At 43.3% G+C, this 15,508-nt stretch overlaps 1 protein-coding gene across 1 annotated transcript in view; it reads left to right on the plus strand.

Annotated features, from left to right (window-relative positions):
• LOC138296318 (amine sulfotransferase-like) overlaps positions 1–15,508 on the plus strand; it is a 499,213-nt gene that overhangs the window by 122,698 nt on the left and 361,007 nt on the right. Inside the window, exon 3 of the mRNA XM_069235354.1 lies at positions 10,342–10,506. Coding sequence (XP_069091455.1) covers positions 10,353–10,506 — 154 coding nt within the window. The 5' untranslated portion in view covers positions 10,342–10,352. The remainder of the gene's footprint in view (positions 1–10,341; positions 10,507–15,508) is intronic.

The following is a 15,508-nucleotide window of genomic DNA, read 5'->3' on the forward strand; positions in this document are numbered from 1 at the left end:
GCAGTGTTCTTCCAACCGGAGATTCTCCTTTTGCACCCTCTGCTATGTTGGCAGGGGCTCCTGTCCTTCCTGGAATCTTCTGCGACTTCTGGACTTGGTCTCCTCTCTTCACAGGTCTTCGGGTCCAAGAATTCACTATTTGTTTTTTGCAGTCTTGCTTGTTTCTTGCAATAACTCTAATCACGACTTTAGTGTGTCCTAAGGAAACTTGCAGTACTTTACTCCTACTTTCCTGGGCTCTGGGGTGGGGTATTTTACTCACCTTTGTGGTTTTCCTACTCTCCCAGTGATTCTCTACACACTACACTTGTCTAGGAGGAATTTGTGATTCGCATTCCACTTTCTTAGTATATGGTTTGTGTTGCCCCAGACCTATTTTCTCCTATTCCATTCAATAGCATTTCCTATTGTTTGCACTATCCTATGACTATTTACTTACCTTATTTTCATGCCTAGTGTATATATTGTGTATAATACATACCTCCTGAAGGAGTATTGCCACTAAGATATTTTTTAGCCTTGTGTCACTAAAATAAACTACCTTTATTTTTGGTAACACTGAGTATTGTCTTTACTTGTGAATAAGGACTGTGTAGCTATAGTGGTATTGCTTCAGCCTAAGCTGCTCTGCTACAGCTACCTCTATCAGTCTAAGCTGCTAAAACACTACTACATATCACTAATAACGGATAATTGGACCTGGTATAAGGTGTAAGTACCCAAGGTACCTACTACAAACCAGGCCAGCCTCCTACACTGCAGCACTGGTTAAGCCACCCACATAAGTAGCCCTTAACTATGTTTCAGGCCTGCCATTGCAAGGCCTGTGTGTGCAGTTTCACTGCCACTTCAACTTGGCATTCAAACGTACTTGCAAAGCCTTAAACTTCCCTTTTTATACATATAATTCACCCCTAGGGTAGGCCCTAGATAACCCATAGGGCAGGAGCTATGTAGGTAAAAGGCAGGACATGTATGTGTGTGGTTTATATGTCCTGGTTGTGTAAAACTTCAAAATGTGTTCTCCACTACTGTGAGGCCTGCTCCTTTCATAGGCTAGCATTAGGGTTACCCTACTGTTTGAATGGTAGCTTCTGGTCAGAAAGGGGTAACCAGGTCATATTTAGTATGGCCAGAATGGTAATACAAACGCCTGCTTATTGGTGAAGTTGGATTTCATATTACTATTTTAGAAATGCCACTTTTAGAAAGTGAGACTTTCTCTGCACTTAGAATCCATCTGTGCCTTAGAGCCTGTCTCCAATCCATGTCTGGCTGGGCTGGTTGACAACTCTCTTGTGCATTTCACCCAGACAACCACAAACAAAGAATACTCAGTGACACCTGCATTGATCTGTATACGGAATGAGTCTTTCTGAGCTGGGAGGGTCTGACACTTACATTTCAAAGGCTAGTGACCTGCCCTCACACAATGGACTGCCAAACCCCCTACTGCGACCCTGGCAGACAGACTTGCAACGAAAAGGGGTTGTGTGCACTTCAAAACCACCCTTTGAAGTCTCCCCCACTTCAAAGGAATTTTGGGGTAATTAAACTGGGTATCTGACCCCACCAAACAAGACACTTCTGGACCAGATCCTGCAACCTGTCAAGAGGAACTGCCTGGCTGCCCAAAGGACTCACCTGAACTGCTTTTCTGTGAATTGTGAAGGACTGCTGCCTTGTTGTTGTCCTGCTGCCTTGTTGCCCTCTGACTTTGCTGAGAAGTGCTCTCCAAGGGCTTGGATTGAGCTTAACTTATGTTTCTGAGGTCTCAGCGTCAAACAACTTCCTCTCTTCAAAGAAACTCCTTGTGCAATGAAAACCGTCGCACATCCTGATGGAAACGACGCACAGCCTGCCCAGTGATGAGAAAATCACTGCACTGCCGAACCGGAGCAACACAGCATGGCTTCTCGAGTGCAGATCGACGCAGCACCTGCGTTGCGACCAGAACTTTGATGCACAGCCATACCAGATCAACGCACAGCCAAGCCAGAACGACGCAGCCCAACCTCCTGAGTGAAGAATCGATGCAGTGCCTGCCGTGTGACACAAACTCAGATGCATCACCCATGAGATTGACGCAGCGCCTGTGACTTCGTCCCACATGCCCAGGATTTCCACGCATCATCCCTGGGTGTCTAAAGACCCCGCATCACAGTGATAATCCAAGACTGCGTGCCAGAAATTGATGCAAAGTCCTTGCAGCGTGGGAAGAAACAACGCATCGTCTGCGCTGTGTTGGGGAATCCAACAAACACCCTCCTTTTTCCACGCATCGTCTCCACTGCGGTCTCCGTGCGTGTAATTTTGACGCGAAACAGGTACTTTGTGCAGACAAGAGACAATTGTTGATTTTTAACATATAAGACTCTTTTTAAACTTGCAAAATTGACATTTCAACATGTGCTTATTGAATCTTTATCGTTTTGACCTTAATTTAACCAGATAAATAGTCTATATTTTTCTAAACCTGTGTGGTGTATTTATGTGGTGTTTTGACTGTGTTACTGTATGATTTATTACACAAATACTTTACACATTGCCTTCTATGTGAAGCCTGACTACTCAGTGCCAAGCTGCCAGAGGGTGGGCACAGGATAATTTGGATTGTGTGTGATTTACCCTGATTAGAGTGAGGGCCCTTGCTTGAACAGGGGGTAAATTTACTGCCAACCAAGACCCCATTTCTAACACAGTGCATCCCTGCATTTCTAAAGTGACGCAGCACGGTGCTGTCAATTTTGTCGCAGTTCCACACTGCGCCACTTTTTGTAAATCTGGCCCTTGGTTTGTTTTCTTTACTGCTCTAAACAGGTTAAATCTCTGTGCGCTCCCATGGCAAAGCTTGTGTATGTAGAGAACAGGAATTAGAAGTTGCTCTCTCTGACGAGCAATGGAGTTACTGCAGTTTACTGAATCTTCCGTTACAAGGTCTTTCAGTGGGCATGCTATACCCCCTGTCAGACTGTGAAGATTTGGTCTCAAACCAGATGACCAATGTGCCAGATGTGGGTTAGATGGCGCAGGTCTTCTACACCTGGCATGGTCATGTGGGTGATTGTTAGAAATGGGATCTTTGGTTGGCAGTCAGGTTACCCCCTGCCCAAGCAAAGACCCTCACTCTAGTCAGGGTAAAGGAGAATCACCCTCAGTTAACCCCCGCTCACCCCGTGGTACCTTGGCACAAGCAGGCAGGCTTAACTTCAGAAGCAATGTGTAAAGTACTTGTACCAACACACAGTAATACAGTGAAAACAGTACAAAATGGACACCACACCACTTTAGAAAAATAGGTAATATTTATTTAAATCAAATAAGGCCAAAACGACAAAAATCCAACATACACAAGTCAAGATATGAATTTTTAAAAGAATAGGGGCCAGATGTAGCAAAAGTTTTTGCTTTCGTAAACGGTGCGAATCGTAAAAATCGGCCATTTGCGAATGCAAAAACGTGTTTTGCGATGTATGAAAGGCATTCGCAGGCCAAAAACAAGGAATCACAAAAATAGCGATTTTAAGCGAAGCTACATGGTTTTGCGTGTCGTAATCTGCATATCGCAAGTTGCGAGATTAAAAACCGAATCGCTATTTGTATGTCGCAAATTGCGAGCTTAAATAGCGACTCGCAAATAGAGATTCGGTATTTCATAGGCAGATTGCGACGCGCAAAACCATGTCGCAATGCGATGCATCAAAAAATCGCAAATTGTAAATATTCGCAGAATGGTCTTTTGCACATGCAATTTACCACAAATTGAAACCAGGTGGTAACCAGGTGCAACCTATATGAAGAGACCCAGAATGCCTCAGCCTTTTTTCCACAATGGCTGCACTCTAGGTGATGGCGAGGAGAATGAGGATCGTGGCAGGTTTGAGGAGAGGGAGGAGGAGACAGGAGCGCATTTTCAGAGTGGGCATAACCCTTTTTGACCAGACTGAGGAGGAGATTTTTGAGAAGTACAGGTTGAGCTCAGCCATGATACTTGACCTGATAGCTGAGCTACAACCCATACTGCAGCACACAACACACAGGACCAATAGCATACCCACACATGTGCAGGTAATATGCTCCCTGCACCTACTAGCCTCAGGGAGCTATCAAGGGGTCATAGCAGCCACTGGAGGGGTATCACAGAGTGCCCTCTCTGGATTTTTCAATGCAGTTCTCAATTCCATGCTGAGCAGGATACACCAGTACATCATATTCCCCCACACCCCACAGGAAATACAGCAGACAAAAATTGATTTCTACCAGATAGCACAGTTCCCCCATGTCCTAGGTGCCATAGATGGGACACATGTTGCAATCTGTCCACCATTGGCCACAGAGTATGTGTACCGCAACCGTAAAAACCAACATTCAATGTACAAACAGGTGATATGCAATGCCTCCTAAATCATAACTGATCTCGTGGCCAGGTACCCAGGGAGCACACATGATTCATACATCTTTCGCCACAGCGGGATTCACACAAGACTGCTAGCTGGGGAATTTGGTGAAGGATATCTACTAGGTAATTTGCAACTTTACAATGCTGCATTGATGTCAGTGTAACGTCAGATGGCACAGCTACTCATTATACCCTCTGTTCCTCCTGGGAGACAGTGCCTACGCAGTGCACACCTACATGATGACGCCCTACCTAAATCCTGCAACACCAGCAGAGCGGAGATACAATTCAGCACACAGGGCAACCCACAATGTGGTGGAGTGCACCTTTGGCATGCTGAAGAGTCCCTTCCGATGCATCCACAAAAGTGGGGGGGCACTACAGTACAGCCTGGACACGACCAGTAGAATAGTGGCCACATGTGCGATCTTGCACAATATAGCAACCACCAGGGGCATACCTGTGGAAAAATCGGAGCCAGACTCAGATGAGGATGATGATCCCATACCACCCCTACAGCCAGCAGACAGGACCAGTGCAGCAGAGGGCAGGCAAAGGCGTGCTGACATCACGCACAACCATTTCAGATGTAAGTAATGACAACACCACCTCACTGACATGTAATCCTGTAGTTAGCACCTTTATTACCTTGACTTCAGGTAACATATGTGTCGCTAGGACAAAGCTATGCACAATAGGAAGACATGAGCCATTAACAGTGTCACACTATTATCATCATAGTTTTACTGTATTGCTACATGTGAAGGTAGTCCCCTGTAGCTCTAAATGTCACTTCTTACGTCCACGCATTCCACTTGAGTGCGCAGTGGCCTCGCCGGCACCTCTTGTATCAGGATCACAGGCAGTACTGTGCCTGGCACTGCGACGCCTAGGATCCATCACGGGGACTGCAAGACTGCTGAGGCTAGAGGACTCCTCAGTATCCCTAACACCCAGTTCGCTGGATGTAGCACTGCGTGTTGTCTGCATGGCATCCAGAACGTTGGTTATTTGCATTAATCCCTGTTCAACGTCCCAACTGCTATGTGCTGCTTCCACCTGTGCGGCCACAGCACGCGTGATATCAGGGCAGTTGAAGTAGCGAGCCGATTGACGGATCTGCATAAGCCATTGAACATTCCCATGAATTGCCGTTGGCGCCTGCGGTGGCTCACACGCTCATGCCTGATCTCAGTACAGAGTTCCTTAATGGCATTTGTCAGCTCTTTCATGTTATCTGCTGCTGTTTGCTGTCCCTCATGCAGCTTGCAGATGTTTGCATTCAGAGACTCCAACTGCTTGTGCAGTCCTCCCATATTGTCATTGTGTGACTGCAACTGCCTGTGCATTGACCTCATGTGTTTGCATTGCAGGCACTGCACTTTGAGCATGAACGATTCAAGGCGGCTAAAGATTGGTGGGCCCTCGCCTTCATCTGTATACTGTGTGCCTGCCTCGTGAGGCCTCCTGTGGGGAGATGAGTGACGCTGAGGCAGGGACTGCTGCCTTCCTGTGGATCTAGCTTCTGGGGGTGGTGTGTGGCCTTCATCCGGCATTTCATTGGAGTCCAGGTTCAAATCGTGGAGAGGTAACACCCTTGCCCTGCATCTGATTGGTGCTATACACAATGACTCATTGGTGTTTGAGTCAGACAGTGGCTGTGTTTCTGCATCCCCCACATTGCCACATTCTGCTGCTGCTGGGCCTGAGACATCTGCAACGACAATGTGCAGCATGTCATTTATGAATGTATCACCAAATGTTGCACAATGGTAATAAATGTACACTTACATCATATCACTGTGAGTTGTGTATGTTGTTCTTCTGTGTGTCTGTATACTTAATTGATATCTATGTGCTATTTTCAGCTCAGGGTTGTGGACTACCACTCCCATAAGGCATTGTTGTGCCGCATGTAAGATGTGGAATGGACTACTTATCACAATGCTTTGCACTAATTGCTATTTCCTAAGGGGCATTTGTACATGCACATATGGGGATACACATCTTTAATGGACTTACCTATGCTGGTTGTGCCGGAAGTGTCAATGTCAGTGACCCCCACTGACAGCTTCAGGGAGCAGTGTGGACTCCACCAGGTCTTCCATGGGGGTGGAAGGTGTCTGGGTGGATGGTCTGTCTCCGGTGCTCCTTGCCTCCTTTAGCCTGCTGGCCACCCTCTCCTTGGCACGGGAACGCAGGTCATACCACCTCTTGCGTATCTCTTCCACCGAGCTCTGCGCAACTCCCACTGCGCAGATTTTGTCTGGATGTCAGCCCAAAGTTTCCGCTTCTCACTCTCTGGTACTGGAGTGAGGTCTTCCCAAGAGTCGGTCATGGCTCCTGACCACCTCCTCAGTGAGCACCTCCAATTATTGCTCACTAAATTTCAGCTTCCTCTTCCTGTCTCCCTTCTCCTTCCCATTGCCAGCATTGGCCATGTTGGTGTTGGGTCCTGGCTTGCTCCCAAAAATGCCTCCCTGTTGCTGGTCTGTGACTCTCTGACTGCTCCTGTGGGTGTGGTACCTGGAAACAGCATGGGCTGACTCACTTCCTGCTTGTGATGTGTCATCAGGCTGTTCAGGGTAGCCGTTTTCGCAATTTGCAATTTTCAAATCCCGAATCGCAATTTTAATTGCGATTCGGTATTTGGACCTCGCAAATTCCATTCGCGATTTTTAAGAAATCGCTATTTCCAACTCACAATTTCGATACATCCCATTTTGCGTGCCAGAAATATCGATTTCTTAAAATTTGCTATTTGAGACTCGCAAAGCAAAATCTTGATACATCTGGCCCTAAGAGTCTTAATCCTTCGAAAACAGTGAGAATGTTGTTGTTACACAAAGTACATGGTTAGCGTAAAAAATCAAGCCGCACGTGCAACCGTGTGTCGGAAAAGGGTAGCAATGCATTGTTTCTTTACTCGCAAGTGAGGCCGTGCGTCATTTCCTCCTCCGTTCAGGTCAGTGATGCACCTTTTTTCTCCCTCGCAACAGAGTGATGCGTCAATTTTACGGACGGGGCACCTCGGATCCGTGCAGAGTCGCGTGGACTTTAACACCCAGGGACGATGCGTGGAAAATCTGGTCGCACAGAATCAGAAAACCATGCTGTGTAGGGTTTGCGTCGTTATCAGCCTCCGTAAGTGGGTGTTGTGAAGCATTGACCTCCCAGCTGTGATGCAGGTGGAGCTTCGATTTCATCCACAAAGCCGGCGGTGCGTCGTTCATCAGCCCTGTTGGGGAAGGTGCATCGAAAATTTTCCCACACTGCATTTTATGCGTGGATTTTCAGTTCTTGTCTACCATCTTCACCTTTCAAGCGCCCAGGGACTTGACAGGGCAGGAGTCTCAGCAGAGGACATCTTTGATGGCCCTGAGACTTCAACAACAGGAGGCAAACTCAGTTCAAGCCCTTGGAGATTCTTCTCAAGCAGAAATGCACAACATAGTCCAGTCTTTTTCCCCTTCCACAGGCATAAGCAGCAACTGCAGGATAGCCCAACAAAGCACAGTCATAGGCAGGGGCAGCACTTCTCCTCAGCTCTTCAGCTCTTCTCCTTGGCAGATGTTCCTCTTGAATCCAGAAGTGATCTTGAAGTAATTTAATTTTCAGGGGTTTTGGGTCCACTACTTATACCCCTTTCTGTCTTTGAAGTAGGCAAATTTTAAAGTAAAGACCCTCTTGTTTGTAAGATCCTGCTTTGCCCAGGCAGGGCCCCAGACACACACTAGGGAGTTGGAGACCCCATTGTGTGAGGGCAGGCACAGCCCTTTTAGGTGTGAGTGACCACTCCTCCCCTCCATCCTAGCACAGATAGCTCATCAGGGTATGCGAGCTACACCCCAGCTACCTTTGTGTCACTGTCTAGAGGAGAGGTGCAAATAGCCCAATTGTCAAACTAACCCAGTCAGGAAAGCCACAAACAGGCAGAGTCACAGAATGGTTTACTCAAGAAAATGCCTACTTTCTAAACTGATTCTGGCTCGCATGTGTTGAGCGGATGTGGATGGAGACAGACGCAAGCTGTCCCATATTTGAAAGATTTGTTTACTTGGGCTTTTAGGTTGAAGTCCCCTGGTGTGTTGCTACAGGGACTATTTTTGCAACCTGGGGCTACTTAGGGCCTACCTTAGGTGTGCCTTACATGTACAAATAGGCAAGGTTTAGACCTTGCAAGTAGGTACACTTGCCAAGTCTAATTGGCAGTTTAAAATTGGACACATAGACACTGCAGTGGCAGGTCTGAGCCATGTTTACAGGGCTACTCATATGGGTAGCACAACCAGTGTTGCAGGCCCACTAGTAGCTTTAGATTTACAGGCCCAGGGCACCTCTAGTGCACTTTACTGGGGACTTACTAGGAAATCAAATATGCCAAATCATGGATAAACCAATCAATAATACAATTTACACAGAGAGCATATGCACTTTAGCACTGGTTAGCAGTGGTAAAGTGCCCACAGACAACAAAAACAGGTCAGAAAAAATAGGAAGAAGGGGGGAAAAGATTGGGGATGACCCTGCAAAAAGGGCCAAGTCCAACAGGGATACATTCCTACTGGTTGGAGGTGCAGAAAGCTTTTTCTCTTATGACAGAGGAGAGGATATTACTGACTCTTCCTGTGGCTATGCTGGGGACAATAAGGATTTATCCTCCTCCTTCTGGAGATATGTCATGCTAGCCTTGCTCCTTGCCAAGAGATGAACTACCTGTTTTCCTGGGGACGTAGGCGGGCACCTAAGTTCAAAGATTGGATCACAGATCTCATATATTATGATCAACAATTATTGTTGTATGCTGAACTTCTTCCTATTTCCTCACATCCCAGTGATATCTAGCAGCCTCTCCAGACTTATTTGCAGTTGCACCCCGCCGGCCCTCTCCCGATGGCATGATCTCCCCTCAGCACACACCTCTCTCAATCTGTACTACAGCCTGTATACAGGTATGGCCTCTCTCCGTATGGCTTGGGTTTCCAAAACCACTAAAGTCCTTGACCTTTTCTGCAGTGCATTGATAACATTCTGTTGTCCCTACCATTCTTTTTTGTGTGATGAAGGTTATTGGGGAAATGGGCTAGTATGTCGCATTGCAATGTATAAGATGTTGTGTTGCAATATGAATGTATGTCTGATTTAGGTCTGTCACCAATATTTTCTGTATTGCTCTGTAAATAAAATCCAATAAATGCATTAAAAAAAACACAGCAGGCACTTTCTGCTTTTACATACTGTTTTCACATAAATATTTAAAATTGCTTATTTCTGGTTCTACTGATTGTTTTAGTTGTTTAGGTGTCAAATAGTGTATGAAAATGTACTCTATTTTTCTAAATTGGTGTGGGATTTTTCTTGCGTTGTGTTTTCACTTTATTACTGTTTGTGCGCTGCATAATTACTGTACACATTGCTTTTAAGTTAAGCCTGATCACTTTTGTGCCAAGCTACGAGAGGGTTGAGCATAGGTTAATCTAGTGACTTTTATAGTTCATCCTGACAGTGATTGTGACCGTTGCTTAAGCAGGGTTAAAACCCACGCAACCAAAAACCCAATTTCTCGCAATTGTTTTTAAGGACAAGGTTCATACCATACAGAGATAAGTCTGCTATCACTGCTTTGGAATTGTATTTTAAAGATAATAGCAATATAATAAGTGAATGTGTAGTCACATTTATATAATAAATAGGTTCTGAACTATTGAAATGAATGTAAACAGTAAGTAGATTGCCCCTTGAATGCTGGGGAGTTTAATATTGGTCAGCAACTTTTGGATATTTTAATGTTTTTAACTGACTATAAAATACAACTCAGCTATAGACTAAAATAAATTAATTGAACAGAAAGTGCTGTTACAAGAATAGTAATATAGTCTGCATCCACAGTACAGCAATGTTCACCATATTTTTAAATTTGGGTTATAATGCTTTTACTACAGGATCTTTAATCATGGCAGAGACAACTGATACGTCAAGCTCAGACTTAATGGAGCACAGAGGATGCAAATTGTTGAAGAATATCGGTACACCACAACACATCGACGAAATGTTCGAAGATGAGATCCGAGACACTGATGTATTTCAAGTCACGTATCCAAAATCTGGTGAATATATTTATTCTCAGTATTTGATCTCAGGAGGCTTATTTTAAAATTGCTATACATACAGTTTTATTGAGCTTATTCCTCTCTCTTTCCTCGCTCACTACTTATGTTGTTATTAATATTTGTGCATATTTGTTTTCAATTCTGAAAACCCCGAATTAAGGTAAGCTGTAGTTCATATCCTGCAGCACAAGGCAGTGATCATAAAGGTATTGTATGAGAATGTGTAAATGAATGAGTGAGTGCGTAAATGCTTGCAGTAAGACTTAAAAACATCCATTGGACATGATTAGTAGTGATTGCATTACTAAAGGACATAAATGTGGTGTTAGGTATAGAAAATGTATATAAATTTATCTTTCAATATTCTGACCCTTGATATTGCTGTAATGATATTCTGTCCTGATAATATTTGGGATTCTATATTCACAGCTTAGATCATTGGATCTGAATGTCAGCCCAGCCAGGTTCAGATTTATTGCAGTTCTTCTTTCCAAATGGTGGCGAAGGCAACATGGAACCAATGATCCCTCAAAATCTAATAGGAACGAATAAGCAAAAACAATGACCCCGGCAGCCCTAAAGGAGCAGGTTTGGTAAAATTCAAGAAACTAAACCTAGAAAGACAAAATAACCAAGGTCATTGCAAGACCATTTTTAAGATAAATGATCACCCTGTTATTTAACCCTTTCGCTGCTAGGCTTTTCCCCCATGTGCTAAGCCTTTTTGAGGCTATTTGGGGTAGTTTGCGCTTAGGCCCCTATAATGTTTTTTTTACATAAGCTATCCATGCCAAATCTGCAGACTTTTTGTCCAACATTCTGGGGTTTCCAAAGATACCCAGAGTTTCTGGATTCCCCTGAAGGGGACTGAGAAAAAAGTACAGGTACATTTTGTTTTTTGGGGGGAAAAATGGGAAAAAGTGCTGTATAAGAAAGCATCTATTTTTATCTCTGCAAATGGCATTAACAAAAGGTTTGTGGTGCTACAATTACCACATTCCCAGCTTTCAGAAATAGACAGACTTTGCAACACAGTTTTGGCATTTTATTAGGACATACACCATTTTTCCTATTTTTGTGCTTTGAACCTCCGTCCAGGTAGTGAGAGAAATGGATATGAAACTGTTAACATGTCCCAACCTTGATAATTTACTTATAAGGGGACTTGTTTTAGGCCAATGAATCTTTTGACCCTGATTGGGGACTTCACAGAACGAGATATCTGTACAACATGTGCAACCAGTAGATCAATAACCTCATCAATATTCACTACCACTAATTAATCTAATTAATCAATAACATTTAATAACAATCAAACAAACCATGACCTTTCAGCCATGAATAACCACGGAAAGCTAGTAAGAGTTAAGATATTTATTCCCTATTAGTTACAATCTACTGTCATCATGTTTATTAGTCACAATATCAATAAGCACATCAACAGCACTATAATATGGCAACTCGAATAAGACTTTATCAAAGCAAAGATCATGAACATCAGAATGAAGCACGACTTCAACATGGATCAGCTTTAGCAGAGTAACATCAGTACATTATTCAACAAAGCAAGAATTCAATCATTTGTCTATTTGCATTCAGTATTAGTGAACTCCTTAACTAGCCTCGAATTAGCATCATCATGTTGGGCTTCGTGCAAAACAATTTAGTAACACAAATTTAGAAAACATTTAACTATGGCCTCTATCAAAAGAGCAGTTGGTACCTAGAAAGAAAAGGCAATTACAATTTATCATCAGATAGTTACCCATCCACATAGGGCAGCATACAGAGTCAGTTTTCATCCTCAGGAATCAGTCGATTTGCCATCAGCCAGGATAGAACAGATAAGTTCAGCAGGGCATAGCTAAGAATAGGGCTCTTCCCTCATAAGGAGGAGAAGTAAGTACCAGGCAAAGAGGATGCCTTAGAGTAACAGAACAAAAGTCTCTCAGAGTAACCGCTAGGAATGGCTAAGAATGGCAGAAGAATGGCTGATTTTCCCTTGGGTCACGGTGTTATATCGAATCTTGTCTAACAAGTCTCTAATTCCTCATTGGATCGAGTTTGGTGCATCGTTATCTCTGTCCAATAGTCCTTCGCACACCTTACTAGAACTTTCACCTAAGACAGTTCTCATGCAGTTGATTGGCTCCTGTGATTTACGTCTTCAACGGGTAGAATGTCAGGTAAGAAAAGTTACACTTGTCGCTCCAGTCAGTAGTTCCATTGTCTTCGCCTTAGTCTAGACGACCTTGTACCTGTTGCGAATTACACTATTACATTCAGCAAGAATGACTCCTTGCGCAAGTCGGGTCCCATGAGAAAGAATTTACTACGGTTACACACTCATCTCTGGCTTCTGGAAAAGTACAGCTTCATGTCCTTCAGGAAAGCAGCGCATTGCACGTTTAGAAAAGCACACAATTAATATGAGACCAGGCAGCTAGGCCCAGACCTTTGCTAACTAAGGCCTAGTGATTAATTTAGCAAACCTAATATATCATCCTTAATACCAAAACAAAATCATACATTAATACATTAGTAATTCATCATTAGTCAGTTACATTAATCACCGAATACATTGGTGGCCACTCCCCGTGGGCACATTTCAAACGCGAACATTAATATTACATTAACACATTTTTTATGCGGTTTCATTAGACATTATATTGCAAGCTTTTCAGGTTAATATTGATTAAAAAAACTACACTCCAACAATCCCTCCTCTGATGAGTCTTGTCATCACACAATTCTTTCCCCTCTTACACAATGTCTTCATCTAAACTCTTTCATCTTAATTTCCTCCCTCGGTTTTGCCTTTCCATATTTTGCTCTGAATATTTTCTCCCTTTACTTTTCTTCCCTCCTCGTATTACGTTTTGCCAATTTCAATTTAATCCTTTTACTAGTTTTGCAGGACAACCATAATCCGAATAGACAAGCCAAAACAATCAAAATTCCCTGTATTATTTTTGCCAATATCCCCTGCCAAATATTTCCAAACCAGCTTCCTACTTTAGCAAGACCCTTTCCAACCTTCTCCCAAACCCCGGGTTTCTTCAGTTCCTTCAAATCTGTAATATCTTGTGTTAGGTTAGTAAGCATACTTCTAATCTCATTACTATTGTCAGGTATGTATGCGCAACAATGTCGCTCATTAAGCATCTTACAGACTCTGCCATTTTTCACTAAAAGAATGTCAAAAGCAAGCCTGTTTTGAAGAGTCGTAGCCCTCTCCGTAGGAAGTTCAGTATCCATCAGGAGTATAGCTCCTGTGAAATTTGTCAGCATGTTATCCACAATAGTAGAAATGTTTTGAATCTTTATGGAGTTCAAGATAACACCCACTGACGGAATTATTGCTCCAAATATGTCTCCTACTATATCAGCAGCAGTCTCTCTCTTTTGTCTAGTACGATGTAATTCAGACAACTTCGGAAACTTCTTCAGGTCCTCTAACTGATATATCCTTCTGAAAACTATCCCCAAATAACATGTCTCATACCATCCCTTTGGAAGACGGTAATAAACATTAAGTCCACATATATAATATATCCCAGGGATCGCTGGATCCTGTCCATTTAACATGAACATCCACTTACGCTGAAGCAAAAACACATGCTTACACTCGCTTGTTCCCACAAACACTTTGTCATAATATGATTTTGGTCGCGTAATGCAAAGCTTACCTACGTGCAGTACATCTAAAGCTAGTTTCCCTTGTTCCCTAATAAAAGCTCGCTGCTGCAATCCTTTCTCTAACTTCCCTTTCAATGCCCTCGTTCTATCTTCAGTGTGATCTAGAAAGCTTTTCTCTACAGGTGTAAGCAAGTGTGTCAAATTATTGCGATGTGAATAAGATGTACTAATTGTTAGCGTTGCCTCAAAGAACCCCTTAACCAATTTTATGCGATAGTATTTAGCTACACTATTCAAATCTTCTATGATAGGCACCTAAGAAAACACAAGGTCATTATTGGAATAGAAGTACCGAATCTCTTCCTGGTTATAGAACCGTGTTAGTAACAAACTACAACTTATCCCATACGTTAGTGGAAAACTATGATAGGTAACTCCCTCGTGTACTGAACCAGGAATTTGTGTACACACATAGCAATCTTTCGCATCCATAGTGTCAAAATACTCACTCAGCAAGCGATAGAAAACATTAGTTGATAGTTCCCCTTTCACGTTAGTTCCTTCATGCAAGTATTTTGTATCCTGCTCAAACCTCTCCCAAGCTGTTAGAGCAACGGCGGACTCAGGAATTGTAGCATTGTTAGTTTCACTCTTATCCACCAACGGCATCCCCACAATCAGAACTGTAATGAGTATCACGCATACAACACCCAAAACAACACCTAAACGTTTACAACGTTTATCCCCTCTATTGTCCCCTCTAGTGTTAGCCATGAACTGTAAAGAATCAGAAAGTGAAGTAATACTAGTTCAAACATCAACTAACAGAGGATGGTTGGAAACTTATTATTATATCTTCTTTCAGCAAAGCTAAGCAAAGTCTTTCTCCAGCAAGTATTTACAGCTTGCACATTCACTCCCAGGATCCTTGTCAATTCAGGTTAGCAGCTTGTCTAAATCAGTTCTCAAAAAGTCAATTCAGGTTAACAGTGTCACATCCGGTAATTTATCACTCTCTTTCCTCTATTTTCTTTAGCTCAATTTTAACTCAGTGTTTCTTAGCTAGACTCAGGTGCCGTAGTTCTGACCTGGGACTTCTCGGTCAAAACAGAATGCTAAGAACTCTTGTTGCCACTCAGCTGATGTTGCGTATGCCCATTCAGGACCTGCGCAACTTCTGTTTGCTACTCTCATTCTTTTCAACTTGCAAAAGTCTGGTCTTTGTACACATTGTATCTTAACCCAAGTGCGTTTCTCATATCTGCTGGCACGTCCCTGCAACAATTTCAGTTCCTCCAATGTGTCAACCACCCTTAAAGTGTAACCTGTCTCATTTTCTGTTACAGGTAACAATTCCCAC

Source organism: Pleurodeles waltl, chromosome 5 (genome assembly GCF_031143425.1).
Source record: "Pleurodeles waltl isolate 20211129_DDA chromosome 5, aPleWal1.hap1.20221129, whole genome shotgun sequence".
Lineage (NCBI taxonomy): Eukaryota > Metazoa > Chordata > Amphibia > Caudata > Salamandridae > Pleurodeles > Pleurodeles waltl.